This window comes from Neolamprologus brichardi, chromosome 17 (genome assembly GCF_056152115.1).
Source record: "Neolamprologus brichardi isolate AB-2024 chromosome 17, ASM5615211v1, whole genome shotgun sequence".
NCBI classification, from domain to species: Eukaryota; Metazoa; Chordata; class Actinopteri; order Cichliformes; family Cichlidae; genus Neolamprologus; species Neolamprologus brichardi.
Window position 1 is genome coordinate 23969526 of NC_142120.1, and position 21058 is coordinate 23990583.

The 21058-nt window shown below is 39.1% G+C and overlaps 2 protein-coding genes across 3 annotated transcripts; one reads left to right on the forward strand and one right to left on the reverse strand.

The window, feature by feature from the left end:
• Nucleotides 1-1745: 1745 nt before the first annotated feature.
• On the forward strand, nt 1746-4460 carry LOC102782081 (uncharacterized). The gene is made up of 5 exons (XM_087830347.1): nt 1746-2027; nt 2314-2424; nt 3554-3661; nt 3959-4015; nt 4116-4460. The coding sequence occupies exons 1-5, from the start codon at nt 1830-1832 to the stop codon at nt 4359-4361; spliced, it is 720 nt and encodes a 239-aa protein (XP_087686473.1). The 5' UTR covers nt 1746-1829; the 3' UTR covers nt 4362-4460.
• Nucleotides 4461-4762: 302 nt separating this feature from the next.
• On the reverse strand, nt 4763-20541 carry sass6 (SAS-6 centriolar assembly protein). 2 transcript variants are annotated; one of them, XM_006803584.2, is made up of 16 exons: nt 20303-20541; nt 19052-19112; nt 18854-18933; nt 18645-18749; nt 18000-18168; nt 17555-17632; nt 17070-17189; nt 14940-15131; nt 14534-14728; nt 13596-13685; nt 11455-11634; nt 10966-11047; nt 9145-9254; nt 7105-7202; nt 5385-5476; nt 4763-5099 (listed from the first exon to the last, which is right to left on the reverse strand). In XM_006803584.2, the coding sequence occupies exons 1-16, from the start codon at nt 20362-20364 to the stop codon at nt 5047-5049; spliced, it is 1767 nt and encodes a 588-aa protein (XP_006803647.1). In that variant the 5' UTR covers nt 20365-20541; the 3' UTR covers nt 4763-5046. The 2 variants fall into 2 exon arrangements, with proteins under 2 accessions (XP_006803647.1, XP_087686472.1); XM_087830346.1 differs by lacking the exon at nt 4763-5099 and having other exon boundaries at nt 5223-5476.
• Nucleotides 20542-21058: the final 517 nt, after the last annotated feature.

The following is a 21058-nucleotide window of genomic DNA, read 5'->3' on the forward strand; positions in this document are numbered from 1 at the left end:
ACAGACATGACTGGGGGATAGGACAGGGAGAAAGAATGAAAGAAAGAGAGGGAGAGAAAGAAAACCAGAGGGGAGAAGAGACGTGAGAAAGGGGGGAAGAAAGAAAGAAAAACAAACAAAAAAAAGAGCAACATAATAAAAACAGCACCATCACAAAAAACTAGCTAGCAGTAGATAACAATAGATACTAAATATTAAACGATATTGTGCAGCACGCAAGATAGACAGCGCACAATGTGCTTTGAGGCAGCAGCCAAGAAAGCTGTAGTCCGCGTCTGTGAACACCCGTGTGTACACCTGTGTGCATACCCGTGTGAATCAGCATGCTTGTATTCCAAAGGTTTCTCCATGTAACGATCTGCTAGGGAGTGTGGGGAGCCATAGCCCCGTCCCACAGGGCATGAAGCAGGTATGGAGGAGATCCAGGCCCCAGATATCCAGAGGCCCCAGAGTACGAGGACCCGAGGAGGACCACCAAAAGGGGGGTAACCGTGCCACCCTCCTGGGAAGAGCTGAGTAGAGCCCCAAACGAGAGGTCACCCAGCAGCTACGGAGCAGAAGCCAGAGGGGGTTGCAGTGGCGTGCCCGCGGGCTCTGCCGGCAGCCAGCTGTGCCAGAGAGGACCGAGCTTCAGGCCCAGAGGCCAGAGGGCACCCCATCCCCCGGAAGGGGCCCAGGCGGGCCACAGGCGCCATATTTTGTATTTTAAATACATAACGGTATACAGTGGCTTGCAAAAGTATTCGGCCCCCCTTGAACTTTCCCACATTTTATCACATTACAGCCACAAACATGAATCAATTTTATTGGAATTCCGCATAAAAAACCAATGCAAAGTGATGTACACTTGAGAAGTGCAACGAAAATCATATATGATTCCAAACATTTTTTTTTTACAAATAAATGGGTTTCAAAATTCCATTAATACTAACTAACTGGCCCAACTCAAAGATTTGGTACACTTTTAATGATTATGCTTGTGCTGTTAAGAATGATCAGCCATGTTAAGTGGAAAAGTGTTAATCTTGTTGTCCTGTGGTAAATCAACACATAAACACATTGCTTGTTGATGCAAATAGCAGTAAATAGTATGCTGACGACTGGAACTTAAATGGTGCTTCTATACTTTTCACCTCCAGATTAAGATAATATAGATGGATTATCTTAACCTGGAGGTGATGTTTTTTTATCACCTCCAGGTTAAAGTTAACCCACCTATATTTGATAATGAAAAAACGTTGCTGTAGCATTGCTGGGTCAAAGTTTGTCTGAAGCTATTTTGATCTAGAGATTCTCCGGGAACATTGGGTGTAAAATAACAAATAACTCTCTCGGTGTTCTGGCATTTGAAAATAATGGTAAAAAACATATGCTTAACCTCTTACAACCAAAATAAATAACAAAAAGAAAAGAGAAGAAACAAAACAGATTTATTAAGTACTTTTAAGGGTGTGGAAACCCCAAACACAAATCAAATGAACAAAGTTGGGCCAAATCTGAACTCTTTTCAAACATTTTGATTGTAGTGATGAGCAAAAAAAAAGCCATGTAAGATCTGCAGCTGCTACAAATCCTACAATAACATCCTTCAGTTTAAATATTGACTGTGTAAGAAGTGTGATGAAACTGACTGGTTCAGTAAACATTTCAAAATATGCTGAGCTCCTCTGGTTAAAGTTCATGTTTGTCTTGTGGTCGCTTCTATTTATTTATCATTTATTTCCTATCTTGTTTGTCACTGTCTGTCTAACCCACTGACATATGTTAACCAATCCACTCTATATAACAGCCCCATAATAGTGGCCTGCTCCAGTCTTCTCCGCGGTACCATGAGGACGTTAGGAGTCCTGACACTTCTTTCGGCAGCAGTCCTGCTTTGCAGCGCTGCCCCAGGTTTGGAACCACTAACATGCAGAAAAGTTAACAGTTCGGTGGCAGCTGATAAGGCAGTGCATCACATCAATGAGTATCATGACCATGGCTACAAGTTCAGACTGCATGAAGTTCAAGGGAACAGTGTGGAACAGGTATGATAGTAGCAGTAAATGTGCACATTTGCAGTTCACATTTGAGATACAGTAGCAGTTCTATAAAAGCATGGTGAGTGACAAATCCAAGTCCACAATTCTATTGAAATGTTTTCTTTTTTTAAAATGATCATTATCAATCAATTATCAATATGTTTATTGTAGTTTTACATTACATCAGCTTTTCATGACAAAAAATCCTTAAAGTCTGTCATGGCGTTCCTGTGGTGATCCTGAAACTGCATCAGTAAATATGAATGACAGTCTTACTCTCTGCTCTTTCCAGGTTGATGGTGGATGTAATGTAAAGTTGCAGCTGGATCTTCGGGAGACAAAATGCCAAACTATCGACACAGAGCCCTTTGAGAAATGTGAAATCCGTGGAGAGACAGAACTGGTAAATGCAAAGCAGTTGTTTGCTTAATCCACCTGCCTGCACTGACTTCATGTAACATTCACCTCTGGTCAGAAGGTGGACGTGCTAATCTGGCCAAATTATGCAAAGTTACTTCAGTGATGTTATGAAATAAAGCTGTATTCTCTGTTTCTCTGAAGGCAGTGAAGGCCAACTGCACTGTGTTGATGACTATAAAAGATGGTGATGCCAACATAACCAAATATGAATGTGACACACGACAAGGTGGGCTCTCTCTGCATCATAGCTGTTCACCATTTCACTGAGAAGATGCTACTGTAGATACAATCAAATACGATCATTTTTGATTACTTGTTACTCCAAGGCTGTTGGTCTGCCTGTTCAAAAACACACTTGATGTGGCCAAAGACAGACTCACTGTAAGGACCAATGATAGATGGTTTAACCCTTAAAGCAGGTATCAGTAAAAAAAAAAAAAAGAAAGAAAAAAAATTCCCTGTTTTTTCATAATTTGTCATTTGACTGCAGATAAAAACAGCATTTGTAAAAGCAGTACAATAATATCAAATATTAACACTGTGGCATTATGTTTTGTTTTAAAAAATGCTTATTTAGAATTTAAAGCATTTGACATGTCTCACAAAAAGTTGGGACAAGGGTGACAAAATACTTCCAAAGTGTGTAACGCTAAAAAAAATACAATGAAGAAACTCACGAATGCAAAATGGTTTCAAACAAGCATCCTAGTGAAGAGGAGTCTTTAGGAAGTAAACATGGGGAGAAGTTCATCATCTTGTGAAAGGAAGAATATTTGACAGAAAACACTAAAGAGCCTCAGCGAGTGATTTTTGGAATCCTCTGAACGTACACTCAGCACAATTCTTTGCGTTTGCTGTAAAAACTAACGCGGAGATGAGACGCATCTGCCCTGACTGTCCCATCCTGCTGCCTCTCAACGACTCTGAAAGTCTCAAGTTTATTCATGACATGGTGAAACTCTTCAACATTAACATCGCTAAGAAGCATTACTACATCTTGCAGGATGTGGCACGGATAACAGCTGGGGTACAGAGGATCCTTTGCTTCCTCCCTCTCTTTGTGAACTCATAAGATCAGTCATTGTTTAACCTTACACCTTCTTTTCTTCTAGAAATATATGCATGAAAATTATGCTGAGTTTGTCCTTGTGGAGAGTCGTTGCCCAGTGGGCTCTAAAATCCCAATTGAGGAATGCACTCCGCTCTGTCCTGACAGAGCTGTAAGTACAACTCATACACTTCAGAAAATCCTGAGCCACATTTTAATATGCTGTGTACTAAAATTAGTAAAGTGTTTTGCTGTGTGTATTCCGTGAGATCAGGAGTACCACTTCCCATTAAAATTATATCACAATGTTAAAGAGTAACAAGAGATTTACTGCACAGTTGTAAGAAGTATTAAATCAAATACAAACATTGCAGATCTTTCAGCATTTCTAATCCCTAAATGTCAAATACCTTTTTTATGGCTTATTTCTGTTAGTTCTCTCATTGTATATATTCTTCCTTTTTTAAAGGATTATGCTTACTGCCAGGGATTTGAGGGCTTTGAATGTTATATTAATGATCCAAAGGTGAGTCCAACAGCAGTTTTGCAATAAATTTCCTTTTTATGGCAAATTATTTTAAAAAAAAAACAAAACCTCTTGCATTTGTTGTCTTTGTTCTCAACAGAACACTACTGCACTTGGGCCTGGTGAAGAGGAGCCTGTCTGTGGACATCATGAAAGAAGCCAGCCACATGATCATGAACATGGTCATGGCTCTCCTCCTACTGGTGGCAAGGGTAAAGGATCAATTCACCCCCTACGGCGCTTTCATCCATGTCACGGATTCCTTTTCAATCCTGACCCAGCTCTCCACCCTATTTGCCCCTGGCCTCTTCCTCACCGCACACAAAACGAATCCAGAATTAGCTGAACATTGCCAAATAAAGAACATGGTTGTTTTGCATGCAATGTGCCAAAATATAGTGCATACAAAATAAACCATCTAGGTGTTGACTGCTTGAAGCTGGAGTAAGCACTATGATTGTTATTTCTGAGATTCAGCAGACTCAGAATAGCAGTTCTGAAGTTTGGTTTGATTTGGCATCTATTTAATGACATTATGATGCTGGCAGCAGCAATGATGCACTCAGCTGTGGGCAAAGGTATCAAATGCAAATCTATATGTACAATGGTTGGTGTATGGTTCACATTTTGTAAATTGAAGGTAAACTGATTTGAGAATAGAATATTACTAAACAAAAAAACCCAGCAGAAAGCACATATTTTTATTTTGGACATTTATTATACTAAATGCGATATTGGATCAATTTTAAGATATCCAGAAATGAAGTGAGACTGGAAAGGCTGTTTATTCAAGAGTACACTGTATACAGTAAAACACAGTTAGGGGCCGAAACATAAGAAAAACAGAACAATTTTATTTCACATACAATAATACATTCTCAGTGATCACTAGAATTAACCATAAGAATCACTCATTAAAACAAATTTATTTAATGCAACAGTAACAGTTTTGTACAAGAGCCGAAGATGTGACTTGATGGTTTTAAGTCCATTTCCATTGTAATCTTTCTGCAGATCCTGAAACTTCTGTTTTATGCAGAGAAGTAAGCTGAAGCTATAGATGGCTTTGTACTCTGAGGAAACTCTGAACACAAAGCAAGCAAACAGAATCAAATTACTGTTACTTATTATCACACGCATTCAGCGTCTCAATCAAAAAACCAATTTTTTCTTCGTTTTTGCGTTTTTTTTTTTTTTAAAGGCACCTAAATTAGCAACACAATATGTTTAACAAACTAGCTTTGTTGCCCCACAGATTTACTGCTGCATCCCAAAAAAGAGAAACACTACTAAGCCATGAAATGAAAAACTTGATGCACTGAAATTAATATGCGGTAGATGCTGATCTTTAAAAGACGAGCGCTTTTACCTCTTTGACGTGGATTAGATGAAAGACCATAGATCGAGATGCAATCATCTCTCTTCTCAAAGTACTTAGAATCCAGACCTGCAGAGTCTCCACTAAGGACAAAGAGAAAACACAAGCCTGAGGAACACAAAATCACTTTGCATTCCTGACCAAAGAGACATATTCGCAATGAATATTTAAAGCAAACAAACAAAAAGAGTTTGTTGTTCTACCACTGGTATTGTCATGGAATCAAAATCATTTTAAATTTATAACTGCTGTAAATTGCATACTGCTATAAAGAAACACATTTATCAGCTTGGATAGAGACCTTAAACTTCTTCCTTCCCTGCTAAAGCAAGAGAGACAGCTATCCGGTCATTAAGTCTGACGTCACTAGCCGTGTCTGGGCCTAAACTCTGCTGCAGGTCCATATCAAACGATCACTATGGCATTACTGAGAGTTGAAAAACTGTCGAAACTCTTTCATCCTTAATAAAATGATCAGCGTTCTGCTCTACCAGGTGTAACAATTGAGTTTAACATCCAGTCATCCATGAAAACGGAATTTATGACATTTAACGGAGTTAGAAGTTAGCAGGAAGTTAGCTTGCTAGCTTCTATCTAAATAGCATGTCCTGACTGCGGGGTTTTGGAAACAAATGAAAACGTACAGCTCTGCTATCACTTCCAACATAAATGAAGACAGAAAACTAAACAGCAGTGACGTTTTTGGGTTACTGAAGTTTGGCTAGCTGGTATTTAATGATGTGCTACGTGACCGCTAGCGACACAGCTATGTTAGCATAATATAAACAAGTTAACTTTTTTCCCACTCGATAAAAGTTAACATGAGTGTTCTTGGTGGTCAGGAACAAATGTAATCGCATGGCAGGATGCTGTAAAAGGACCAAACTTCAGCCAGGAGAACAACTGAGATAATCCATCCACAATACGAGGTTAGTCATTCATATACTGCTGTATGGGCTGGGCTGTAGTTACATCCTACGGTTTTTAAAACTGAGCTTAAATAAATGATTAGCGGTAATAAAAGCCGAGGGAGGTCAACAATGATCACTGACTGTTTTAGGAGCTTTTTGAGATTAAATAGAAGAAAATACATAACATTAAACATGTTAACAACACAAAAGCCATATTAAAGACTACTTTAGGCCCGGAAATAGGATTCATCACGTCATCACTTAACAACCGGATAATGATAGAGAAGTGTATTTCATTTGTACACAAAAGTACAATATCAGACAGAAATGGACTGTAACAGTAACAGTCCTGGACCAGATGGTATCTGTAGCAAACTTTTACAGAAAAGTTAGTGAGATTTTGTGCATATACCTGCATAAAACAGTGCTTATTATTCAGGTGAACACCCAGGTACCTATAAGAGTCCACTATCTCAATGTCCACTTCCTGGATGTTCACCGGTGTAGTGCTTCCAATTAGTACATGACCTGCTCTGCCTCCTGAGCTAGAGCCAACCCATATCTGAGAAGTGCACTAACTTTCAGTTATACTAACATTATTTTCTTTATATTCACATTTGATATGAGATTAATTACAATAAATGACTACCAATAAAAAAAAAAAAAACATATATCAATAAATGTGTCTAAATATTTACATTACTCAAAGATAATACATTTTACAAATTGCACAGTTTTACTTTGGCTCATTTGTCTTTGAGTGTAATGTATACTCAGTCATACTAAGTCAACAAACTCACATCTGTCTGTTTGATGACTTCCCGAGGTGCTCATCAGTAAGATTGATCCCAGCAGCCGCCATGGGAGATACAACAGGTTTGGCTGTCTGAGGATAAAACTGAAGTGCCAGAAAAAATACAGAGATATCTTCAGGTGGTGTTAGTGCTGTTGATCTGCTATAATGTGCAAACATAAGACTGTTTGCTTTTCAAACGTGGCATTACTCTTCAAAAAGCACTGATAAGAATCATCTTATGTGTGCTCCCTTTAATCAGACTGGCTCATCTGCCTCCATGTTCTATCACATCAACCCTTTACATGTACTACATCCATGAACCTTCTCCGTGGCTCTGTTTTCTTGCCTTGCAGGTCCTACCCCTTCTCTGCACATGTCCAAACCATCTCAACCTCGTCTCTCTCTCACTTTGTCTCCAAACTGCTCAGGCTAGGCTGTCCCTCTGATGGACTCCTTTTCTAATCCTGTCCATCCTGCTCACTCCTAATAAAGATCTGAACATCTTCAGCTCCCCAAACCATACAACACAGCAGGTCTCACTACCATCCTGTAAAGGTTCTCACTACAACCTGCGTGCACTCTCTTCTTTGTCTCTCTTGTGTACTGTCCATTGCACTGGATGGTCATTCACAGCTAGTTAAACTCATCTACCTTCGCTACCTCTACTCCTTGTACTTTTACCTTTTCACCTGTCTCCCTCTAATTCACACACAAGCATTCTGTCCTGCTTCGTTTATTCCTCATCTCTCCAGTTCATACATTCACCTCTCCAGGCTCTCCTCTACGTTCTCCCTACTCTCTCCAGAGATCTGAATGTTGTGTGCAAACATCACAGTCCACAGAGACTTCTGCCTGCCACTTTATCCATTACCACTGCAAACAAGAAGGGGCGCAAAGCAGATCCATGATGAATTCCCACTTCCACATTGAACCCATCTCTCACTCCTCACACCCTCATGGAGCTCCGCAGTTTCTCTCTCAGCTTCCTATCATCTGCTTTCTCTGACCCACAAAGACACAGAGAAGCCCCTTCAGACCTTCTCTATACTTCTCCATCAGCACTCTGAAAGCAAACGTCCCGTCAGTGATGACATACTGCTGCTCGCTGATCATCACCCCTGTTATTAACTTAGCTTCAACAACTCTTTCCCTTGGCGCAGCTTTCTCTCTCTCTGTAGTTACTACAGCTCTTCACCTGCTTTCTTAAACATTTGTCCCAGTACGCTACTTCTCTCTTTCTCAGGCATCCCGTCATTCTCTAAGCTTATGTTAAACTAGACGTAATTGATTTGAATTGATTATTTCTTTATTGTAACAATGCTTCTTGTCAATAATGCATTTGTTGGTCAAACCCACGAAAAACCCACCAAATCTTTTCTGCATTTATTACTTCCAGGGTGGATTATTAGGTTCAAAGGCTTACGTTGATGTGTATATTGTTAAATGACAATTCATTTCAGGTCATTTAATGGAGAAGTTCGAAACTAATATAATGAATAGTTAATAAATTCATGTCTTCTGTGCGTAATTAAATAACGTACAAAAAAGAATGGGATGCCATCCCATATAGGTGTGTGACTGAGCAGGTAACCGGCATAAGGAGGTGGTGCAGGTGGCGCCAGGCTGTTGTGGCTGTGTATGGTCCTTCCACATGCTACTGAAGCCCCTTTTTGTTGAATGAATAAATTGCTAAATGCCGATATGTCTCCGACTTCAATCACCCAATCTAATAAATGTGGCGCAACCCACATGCCCAGTGCTGCTGTTCAACCTGCAAATGCATTTTTCTCACACACCACTTAGTATAACAGCAATTACACAGGCTTTCCAACAATATAACATTTATTGCCAACAAGCATTGCTTCAAGAAAGAAACTGACCAAATTGAAATTTTCTAACTTTGCTGTCTCTTACTGCAATAATCTCTCACTCAGTGACACAAAACATATTTATATTGAGCTGAATGGCACAATAGGAATGAAGCTTGTAGTAATGTCTAAGAGGAAGGATGAAGAATAAACATCATCAGTATGTTGTCACCAACCCCAAGTCCTGCTGTTGTGGTTGAGACTGCAGGATTCTCCAGTGATTCCAGACCCTGTGCTTTTCTGGACAGCTGCTTTTCATTTAGCTGCTTGTTAAGCCAATTTATAACTGTGGTAAAATGAAAATAAACACACTAGTAAATGTGCTACACTTAAATGGCAACTTTCATAATGTGAATGAGATTATTCACAATACAAATTATTTGTCATTCACACATTTCTCAAGGCAGCCCAGGCAAGGAGCAGATACTTACAGTGCATCTGGAAAGAGTGTTTGATATGTTATGTCTTATTCAATAATGGAATTAATTCATTTTTCACCTCAAAACTCTACAGACAATAATCCATAATGACAAAATGTAAATCAATTTGTTGATTCATGTATAAACAGGGACTCAGAAGGAGGCAGACGCAGCATCTAAGGGGACGGGGTTTTGGAGAGAAGCTGCAGAGAGGCGTGTAAGACAAACTCATCTCTGTTGCTTTGTCCCAACCCATCATGTTCTGGGGGTTTTAATAAATTTGTCCAGATTTCTAGAAATGAGAGCTTCTCCATCCACAATGGGGTGGATGCTGTCTAACAAGACCAGATTTTCCCTGAATCCTCTTCGTCCTTGGAAGTCTTCAAATAGAATCTGAAGACCTACCTATTTTCCAAGGCTTTCAGATCTCTCTGACACCACTTTTATTCTGTTTTAGCTATTCTGGTCTTCTCATTGGATGATGTTTGCATGTGTATACGTATACATGTATTTTATGTTCACGTATGTGTGCTTGTGTGTGAATGTGTACATTTTTAATTCTTTTTTTTATCATATTATCCCTCTGTTCAGCCCTTTGGCCGACACTTGATGTCTTTTAAATGTGCTATATAAATAAAGATGACTTGAAGGTTTCCCAATCATCTTTAGAGCCCACTGATTTTTTACTACTCAGACAGCCAGCAGTCACTCCTGGTCCGATTGAGGACGGTACCAGAGAAAATGACTAAGCCCAAGATTGTTTTGGTAAAGTTAGTCCCCAATTCAATATTCATTTAGTTACCTCTGATTGATGCAACCAGGTGTCATTACTGTTGACGTGAATTATAATTTTGCAAAATGTACATTTAACTTTAACCAGCAGTTTAAAAATTTCCCTGAATGTCCCTGCTCTGGCCCCTGGAAGACAACTGACTATGTCTTTTCAAGGGTCTGAAGTGAGGTCAGCCTGAGCTGCAAAAAGGCTACATTTACTATAAGTATTGTTATTACAAAAGGAGGAAGAGGAGTAACTAAATATCTGACACACTGAGCAGGAAACTGCAGGAGGGACAGGTATAGAGGCCATGCTGCTAGCGAGTTGCCTACAAGCTAAGCTAGGCTAGGCTAGGCTAAGCAGGCAAATCACTGTGAATACAATTAGCGGGTGACTCAACAGATTGTGCTTTGGATAAAGCTCACAAAGTTTACACTAAGAAATAAGATGCTATTTAATTAATCTGGCTAAGCAAAGACAGTGTTTCTTCTTCACTCATCTATAGTTTCCCCTTTCCCCCCCCATCTCTCTGCAAATGGCTGAGCCTGGTCCTTCCCACTGTCATCAATTTCTTGCTAATGGTTGTGTAATTGTTGGGGTTTCTAATATTGCCAAATCACAACTGTTGTTGTTAACGAGCGCTATATAAATAAAATGTAGTTGTAGTGTACGTCGCAATATGGAAGTGGACTCTATAAACACTGATGGATTGAGAAGCTTTGCTGGATTTGTAAACCTTAACGATTTTGAAGACATGAAAGTCAGTTTTCAGAGGGTCCATTGAACAGGACTAGCTTCCTTACCATTCTCATTAGTTTTCAGCACTTCTTTGGTTTCATTTAGCTTCTGTACCGTGGCCTCCAACTGCTCATTTAATTTTAAAATCTGAAAAATAAAAAGAATATTTTGCACTGGTTGTTATTCTTGTCAGGAACCTGAGGCTACATTTCACACAGGCTCACCAAATCTGGACAACAGAATATTGGAATAACAACGCCTGGTCTAATAAGTCTCAATTTCTGCTCTGACATTTGGATGGCAGAGTCAGAATGACATGTTATAACAACATGAAAGAACGGCTCCATATCACCTAGTATCGATAGTTCAGGTTGTTATTTTATTTTATGCTCACTTGCATTTAAAAGGACACAGTTCACACAGTAATGTATGTTCTTTTTGTATTTTTATACTTGTACTGATTTACTGGTTCAGCTTTCAGTGATGAAGTTGTTTGACTGATGAGATCTCCTTCACTGCTTTACCAAAAGAAAAGGCTTCAGTCTGTGACATACCTGCTCTTCCTTAGTGTTGAGCTGCTGCTGAGCGCTTTGTAGATCCTTTTCAACACTCTGAAGTTTCTCTGAAGTTTCCTGGAGAATCTTTTCCTGCGACACTGTCACAGTGTTTTTGACTTTTATTTTTCCTACTAAGGTTCGAACTTCTCCTTGCAGCTTCTTAATGATACCGTTAGCCTGTATATATAAAAGAAAAAAAGGATAGATCAAAAACAGGAGTTGATCATTTTCAACAAAACTCACAACTTCTTCTATTTTTTCCCTATGACAGAGATGCAGTCCGTTCACTTTCTTTCCAAAGCAACCAATATCAGTATAAGCGACACCCTATAAAACAGGATGTGGTTCACTGTGTAGGGCATTCCTGCATATTGCTCATTTTATACTACAGTGGTTGTGCCCATTTGCATGGGGAGAAAAGTTCTCAAGCTTTGAAAACATGGTCCTGTGTAGTCCCCCCAAACTAAGTAGGCTGAATGCTGTTGGGTGAGAAGTGAACCAGAAAAGGGAGTGGTGCACGTCTCTTGTTCTGGAGCTTACAGGGAACAGAAGAAGCATGAAAAACATCAAAGACCAGAAAACAGATAATGAAAAGCACACGTAACAGCTGCAGGGGACACGTCTTCATTCTTTTCAGTGCATCTGTTCATCTGTTATAACTTTGCTCTTTTGCTGGCTGGAAGACCATCAACAGCACAAACAAGAGTCGCCCATAGCTACAACCATCGCCTCCAACTGACTCACTGCAGGTAGATGGGCTATTCATTGCTCCCTACAGACTGCGAAAGCACTGCCAAGGGCTGGAACTACCATTTATTTTAGTAATCAAGTATTCTATCAATTACTGCATCGATTAACTGGATAAAAAATACTTTTGTCTTATTAATGAGCAACAATAAAGATTTTAAAAAGAAAAAACATTTTTAACTTTTAAGTTGAACTGCTGATTGCAATTTCTAAAATGAAAACCAGTGTTTTAAAGATTAACTGCATTCATCTGTCAAAAAATTTAAAATTAATTTTTAATTACATTTAATATGGCACATAAAATTACATGGAAAATACAGAAATACTCTCAATTACAGCCAAAGGTCAAAGTCAAAGGGAGGTTCTCTGACTTTGTACTATGACTCATAAATAGTTATTTATGTATATTTTCTGATTATATGTTATATCAAGGAAGACTGAGTTATCATTTATTAAACAGCATTATTATATAAAATTATCCAGCATCCATTCTCTATCCCAGCTACCATAGGGTAAAAGGTGGGGTACACCCTGGACAGGTGCCAATCTGATGCAGGGCTAGCACGGTGGCACGGTGGTTAGCACTGCTGCCTCACATTCCTGGGTTTAAATCCACCATCTGGCCACTGCCTTACTGTGTGGAGTTTGCATGTTTGCCTCATGTCTGCATGGGTTTTCTCCGGGTACTCCGGCTTCCTCCCACAGTCCAAAGACATGCACAGGTCAATCTGTGATTTTAAATTCCCCACAGGAGTGAATGTGAGCGGGGAAGGACTAAAAAGTGTAAACTTCATCCTACTCCTTTTTGAGCACATATATATCAGAGATATTTGTAGCAATTAGATTTTTTTCTACTTCGTTTTCTGTTTAAAATATATTATTTAGATTTACATATGTGAAATAAAAAACAACAACCTTAAAACCTCCATTCAGATGCATGTCTGAAATCTTCTCCAAAACCTTTTATATAAAAGTCTTGAGTGCTTGAAATATAAAATACAAAACAATGGCTAATGACTGAAACACCCAAAATGGCTACCCGAAGACTGGAATATCCCGATCCCAAGGATCCCCAAGAATGGATCGGTCCCAGTACCAAAAACACCAGCGACTGGTAGACAGAGAAGTCACTCGAGAATGTAAGACTAGACTGACGAACCTATGCACTGCCAAGACCCCAATATGTGGAAGGTCAAGGCAGCAGTGGTCCCTGTGCTAACCGAGGAGGCACTTGGGGCAGTGACCCCAAACTGTGCCAGTGGCTCCAGCAGATCCCTAAACAACATCAAAGATCTCTGTCTAGAAGATATAGCAAAGATTCTGTGCTCCAAGGCCCAAGCACTCGAGCTTGAAGGATAAAAAGTGTGAGTTTTGAACACAAACACACAAACCTTTATCAGCTCCTCAGAAAGTGATTTCACTGTAGCTTCAAGTTTTCGAATCTGAAGTTCCTTACTTTCTGCATTTTCTTCCACTGATTCCTATAACAAAAAGCAAGCTGGTTAAAAATATCCGAAGGGCAAAATTTTATTAAACAAACAAACAAAAACAAAAAAAACCTTGAAGGCTTGATGAACAATCCTGATTTAAATTTGGCCTCCATCAGGGTAGTCTTCTGCTGCACCTCTTCATTTTTAGATAAACCCCTGGCAACCCCTTGTGCAATGCCATGTGTGCAAGTCTAAAAACAGCAGCTTGTCAACTTGAATTTTATTTTGATGAACAAAGTTTTTGTAGGCGATTCCAAAAACACATCTACCTTTCAAACATGCTGTGTTTGTTAGTATGTTGCAGTTGTTGCATGTTCACTTCATTTCAGGTTCTCTGCATCACGTGTTCTTCCTCAGATGCCTCCGGACATCACAACCAAACACCTCACTTATACTCTCATAGTAAAAAAAAAAGCAACCCTGAGGCATTCTCGGGGCTTTGAGACATTATACCAAGTCTTGTCACCAGTTATGACCTCCAACATAAAAGATGGACCAGTCTGACACAGATGTTTATTTTCTGCATAACAGTTAGTTAGCAGCAGAGTTGGTAATGGATGAGTGATGAAACATTTTTCCCACTGAAAACACAATGTCCAGACGAACAGAATCAACCTTTTGGGATTTACTTACCTGGATGATTGAGCATGCATCAAGACAGAAGGATTCATGAATTAAACTGAATTGAAATTGAATTGCACAACACTGACATCCTGAGTCTAACCATTCGTCTGTACACGGTGACTCCTGGTGACTTCCTATTCATAACGTCATATAATTTCTCCCATTCTGAATCCTTGATGCCCCCCTGTCCCCGATGCAGAAGAGGGCTTCCCTACCTTCTGCTGCTGAGTGGCTTCCAATACTTCTTTGGTGCGGTTCATCAACTGATCCTTATCTTTGACCTCCTGTTCCAGAACAGCCACTCTCATCTGCATCTGGCTCACCAAACGGTCCTTTTCATGGACCTCTGCGTCCAGGGTGCTGTTTTCCCTCCTGAGAGACAGGACCTGCTGCTTTAAATGCTGGCATTCCTATATGAAAGAGAAAGAAAATAATCAACAGCATTCTCTTGCTGTGGGGAGCTTTCAGCACAGCTTCCGCTGCCCCCATGACAGGATAATCTACAGAAGATGGACAGATGAAATTTATATCTGCTGCCAACACACAAATTATAATAAAGTTTCAAACATTAAGAGCAACTCACCTGGACGCAATAATTCCTCATCCTAAACATTCACTTACCTCGTCTGCACCAACTAGTTTAATCTTCAGGTCTCGGATGGCAGACTCGTTCTTGTATTTCTTCTCAGTCAGTTCTCTGCACGAGGCCTCCAACTCCGTCAGTCGACTATTAAGCTGATGGCTGCTCTTTTTATGAGCAGTCTCCAGCTCCTGACGAAGCTGCTCTGTCTGCTGCTGAAACCTGCTCTGTAACTGGAAGACAGACAAACAATCTCCAACCATTTCTGCAGGGCAATCTTTAGCTTTGCTTTTGATCCCTATAGTTTCAAAGGTTCCAAATAAATGACTGCTTCCAAGAGACTGAGCTAAGAACAAAGCCACACGTGGTTAATATTGTGAGACAGGGTCGTGTTAACTGTGCAGAGGATAGTGTTAGTAACTCGTATGGTACGACCCACAAGCATAGACTAAGATTTACAACTGTGTGCAGTGATTTGTGTTCTACTTTTGAGGACTCACAAATGTGTGCTCCGACCCACAAACAGATACAAAGAAATCTACCCACACGGAAAACTACATAAATGTGCACACATAAACCTGAATAAATCCTTCAGTGCTTACGAATCTAAAAATACATGTAACAGCCCTCTTGCTCACTATTAAAAAATGTAATGCATGTGCACGAATTGCCTGATACGCACCGATACCACACTGCATGCCCACATGAGGTTTTGAGACAAATTTCACACTGTCATGCAGAATAGAACAGAAATATCCTTTATTGTCCCTCATTGGGGAAATTCATGTGTTCCAGCAGCGTGGAAGTGGCAGGCAGAAAGAGCTTGAGACAAAAAGCTAAGTATATAAAATAAAGAACAAGAAATAAGAGACTGTAGAGGGCAAATTTACAACATAAGATGTCAATGAATATAAGATGCTTTTAAAAAACTGTGTAGAGCGATGAAAAAGTGACTTCTACACTTTATATTTTAGTCGCTGAATCAACATCAGATTAAATCTACTACGACTCATTGACGCTTTATTCAAAAGACCGATTAAAACTAGTTTAAAATTCGCTGTCAAAATTAACAATGCAAACATATCACTGCACACACTTGTAAATCTTAGTTTATACTCGTGGATCACATCGTACATCAACACTTTTAAAGGTTCATTTCTCCCACTTTACATACAAGAAGGTAGTAAATGCAAAACACAACTAACAAAAATTTAGCATAAGCTAAGGGAGCTAATCTGCAGTTCCATGTTAATGTCACAGTAATTTGACCCTGACTAGGTCAACCTCGAGCCCTACAATGACCACATAAATATTTACATCGCATGCTTTTTAAGCACTTGCCATCTAAAATATGAGCTGACTTGTACGGAAGAAGATTAGGGCCACTGGGGGAAAAAAAGTGGGCACGTCTCTTTTTTTTTTTCTTCTTTTCCTGAATTCTGAGAAAAAATTCAGAATTCTGAGAAAAAAGTCGGAATTCTGACTTTTTTCTCAGAATTCCGACTTTTTTCTCAGAATTCTGATTTTTTTTCTCAGAAGTCTGAGATTAAAGTCAGAATTCTGACTTTTTTCTCAGAATTCTGACTTTTTTCTCAGAATTCTGAGAAAAAAGTCGGAATTCTGAGAAAAAAGGAATTCTGAGAAAGAAGGAATTCTGAGAAAAAAGTCGGGATTCTGACTTTTTTCTCAGATTTTTTTTCCAGTGGCCCTAATCCTCTTCCGTAGACTTGCTTTGAACAATTATTTTTAAGTAATTTCATGAATTATAATGATTTAAACTAATAAAGTTTAATAGATTTGTTTTCCATTTTCTACGTTTGATACGTTGGCATAAAGAAGTACAACAAAAGTACTGAGTAATGTACACACCATAGTACTCTACAACTCAAAATAGAAAACCTGGAATCTAAACGAAACCTTGTGACTTTTTAGGAAATAACATTTTACTTGTGCGACTATGTTTTTTTTTTTTTAAACAGATCACAAATCTGTGGAGAGATGCTTTTCCTCCAAATATGTTTTTTAGCTGCTCTTTGCTCCAAGTCAGGTAAAATAACTTCTATCCTGCCGAGCTTCCTTAGATACGGCGCTGTGCACAGCTTGTTTTGACATTAATACCCATATTAAAAACATAGCTGATGAATTTGTGCTGATTAAAAGAGAAGTCTTGCCTCCAGAGCCTTTTCTCTCTCCAGCTGCAGCTCCTGAGAATGAAGGCTGGACAGCGAGCTGGTCTGAGTCGTCCACTCTGAGCGCAGTTTGTCCAACTCTTTGGTCTTCTCAGACAGCGTCTATGATCCACATATGATCACTTTTTCAGCTGCATGTTATAGTTACATAGAACACACCGTGGACAACTCTTTGTGGAACTCTTTTTAAAGGTTGATCTGATAATTACAACTTTGCCGATTCCAGTTTTCCTTGCTATGTTTGACCACATACAAAATAATTATTCAACTTTTGTTTAATAAAAAAAAATTACATGAAAAAAATCAATAAATGGGCAGTTTATTAATAAATAAACTGAAATTTCTATTAAAGAAAAATCACAATGGTTAAGTTTCGCTTAACATTAATTGCTGTAACGCAAGAACTACTAAACCATGAGTACGCAAGTAAGCTGTATCATATCTTAAAAAATAAAAATAATGCACACCTGTTGAGCATAATTCAGCTGCCTGGTCAGATCATCTTCAGTCGTCTTAAGCTTCATTTCTAGGGCATGCTTCTCTGCCTGAAACAACAAAAAAATGACATAAACATGACAAAACCTGTTAAAACTCAGTTTTGCTCAGAAAAACAAAAGAATTATTTGACTAGACAATTATATTCAAACAAATGTTTTTATATTTTTATATATATATATTATATATGTTGCCTTCAGCTGATCAAACTAAACTAAAGCTAAAATACAAGTAAGCTTGAAAACATGAAGCCCACCCAAGCATGACAAGCTCCCATCTTTGGGATTAACAACTACACTTAACATGTACATGACAACGTTTTACTTACATGAACTCACATTAAAATTTGGTATTTATTGAAAGGGTTGGTTTTTTTGATGAGTGGCATAAAGTATGAAGAAGCTAAATGGAACCAACCTTCAGAGAGGAGAGACAAACTGCCAGGTAATCTTTAACCTCTTTGTCAGAAGCTTGAGAAAGTCGTAAAGACAAGTGGTTAAGGTGCTTAAACGCGTTTGTCTCTATGACACTGAAGTTGGCGGGACCTTCTAGCACTGGAGACTGACATGACAAATGAAGAAGAAATCTGTGGAATGGACAACAGTTAGTCAGGCGGCGGGGACTGTTTTACCAGGAACTCTAAAATTAACAGTACTGTGCAAAAGGTTTTAATTTATATCTTTCAAATGACTAAGTCAGTAGGACATATTTGTAATGTTTTTAAATATTCCAGTGATACTTAATGATGAAAGTTGCCTTTCACAGAGAGAGCATAGGGACGTGCAACAAGCAACTTTATCGTTCACCAATTTCAAATTCCAAGACAGAACCGTGTCTACTTTTATCACAGCGTCACTTGAGACCGAGACACAAACCATTTCATATTGTCCCTTTACTTACAATATACAATACAAAAATCAGTTCACCATAGATGATAAACTAACCCTAGGAAACAACAGGAGTTCGCGTTGCAGGATGACACTGGCTGATAAAATATATTTATGGCATATATTTGTCAGCTTATTCAAATAGTGTGATGTCATGTGTCGGTTTTCTTCATACCTTGGACTGTCTGACGTTTGTTCGGAAATGCACAGGTTAAGCAGGTCAATAAACTTCTGAGGAAATGATGCAAAATCGATCAGTAGACCCTGTTGGACTTTCAAGCTACACAACAATTCAAACACAAATGACATTAGTTAATATTGAAGATGCTTTGTCCCTTAACTCTAACACAACACATTACTTCATACAAATCTTTTTACACTTACCTTTGGAAATCCTCTTCTGATATTGCAAGGTTGAAGAGAAAATATGGATCTATATCATCTGTTATCCGTACTAGAAGATCCTAATGTAATATGTAAAAAAAAGGAAATGTTAAATGATATAATGTAAGTGTAGTATATAGTATAGTTCTCTCTTTATTTCAAAACTATACAAAATTCCAAATAAAATGTCCCACTCACTCTTTTGTGCACTGGACTTGTTGTCAGCTGAAGTTCAATTGTGACACGAATATTTGCTTTTCTGTAAAATGAAGCAATTAAACATTATGTTTGGTGACTCAATAATTCCTATGTGAACTTGTTTTTCAGTGTTCAGCTCATTTCAAAAATCCACGAACAGAATAAAGACAGGAATATGAAAATGTTTCATTTTCCCATTAATGTTTGCAAAATACACTAACACTTGCTTCTGATTCTGCAGTGCTTTCCACGCAACCTTCACAAAGGCTCACTTACCCTTATGTGAAGTAACTTATGAAGGCTGCTAACAACATTAGCATGTCACCTGCCTTTACCTTTCAGTATGCCAAAATATTAAAACACTGTGCTGCTAGCACTAAGTCTCCACCCTTCATTTTCATCTATGCCAGTAATCTTTTCCTGTGTCTAATTTACCATCAGAACTTCGCTGGTACTGCTGCAGTGAACATTGCTGTCAGAACACCATCTGGTTCAATATACAGATGTGTTCTCTCACAACTGTTTGTTTATGTGAAGCATACTTGCACACTTGTACAGTAAAAGCATTTTGAATGGTTACCAAAACCCAAAATGCACAAAAAAGTTCTACTCTGTTTCCATTATTGTGTATATTTACATTATAAGTATTCTGACAAAGACACATTTTTGTGATTTTGTCTCTGTAACCCACGACGGTGGATTTTAAATCAAACAATCCAGATGCACCTAAAGTGAAGACATTCAGCTTTAATTCAGGGGTTTACCTGCAGAAACTGCTTAGGACATACAGCAGTTTGCATACACAGACTGCCGTTTTCAGAGGCTCAAACATAATTAGACAAGCTAAAGTCAAACCCACGGACATCACTACATGCTGCCTTGAGATGCTCTGCCAGGCCTCCAGCTGTTTGTCTCTGAATCTCTCAGCGTTGTTTTCTGTAACTGAAAAACATGCAGCCGACTAACTTTACCATTCAAGAATATCCCATTTCTTTGCCTTGAGAAACTCTTGGATTTGCAGTATGCTTTGGGTTATCATTCATTTGATTAATATTAACGTGCTTTGCATTAGTCTGTGCAACACGTTTGTTTGTTTTCCCCGGTTGGATTGGACCGACAGCTGTTTGCCGCAGTCAGGATGGGGAGGTTTCGTGTGTGCCGACAGAATAACCGTAGTTATTCTTCTCGTCAGGTGTAACTTCAAACCAAGCTGTTTAAATAGTGCGTCCGTGTCCGTGTGCACAGGCTTACCTTTCCTCGCAGTCCCTGCATCTGACATTAACCTGCAACACTTTGTTGAAGAGCTCCTCCATGTCAAAAACCGTCTTTCCCTGCGGTGCTGCTGTGACGAGTTAGAACATCGATCGACGTTAAAGGTTCGTATATCAGACTAGTTCTGAGTGATGCTGGTTTTCATCAGTCAGCTGGATCAGTGGTGTTTGGTATCTTTCAATTTGGCGCTTTTCAGGCGCCAACCGTACAAACGGAACATATGGTCCTTTTTTTTGTTCTACGCTTTAATGGTGGACGGCAGACATGAAGCCTGGTACCGACACCGCCACCTGCTGACCACAGTGGAAACAGCACACAGCGACCCACACGGTGATAGTGTGATACATTTAATTTAGTTCATTTAAAAAAGCCATATGCTATAATGATAGGAATTGCTTTCAGGTAGGTAAGTCCTACCTTGAGTAATCTTGAAGAATCTTGAATAATCAGGCCCCGTTTTGTCTTAAAGACCTTATAGTATGGTAAGGACTCCAATGCAGCTCTCAGACTTACTTGTCGTTCCTAGAGCATTTAAAAGTAGAATGGGAGGGAGAGCCTTCAGTTGTCAGGCCCCTCTTCTATGGAACCAGCTCCCAGTTTGCGTTCAGGAGACAGACACGATCTGCTTTTAAGATTAGGCTTAAAACGCTCTTTTGTGCATATAGTTAGGGCTGGATCAGGTGACCCTGAATCCTCTCTTAGTTATGCTGCAATAGTTTTAAACTGCTGGGGAAT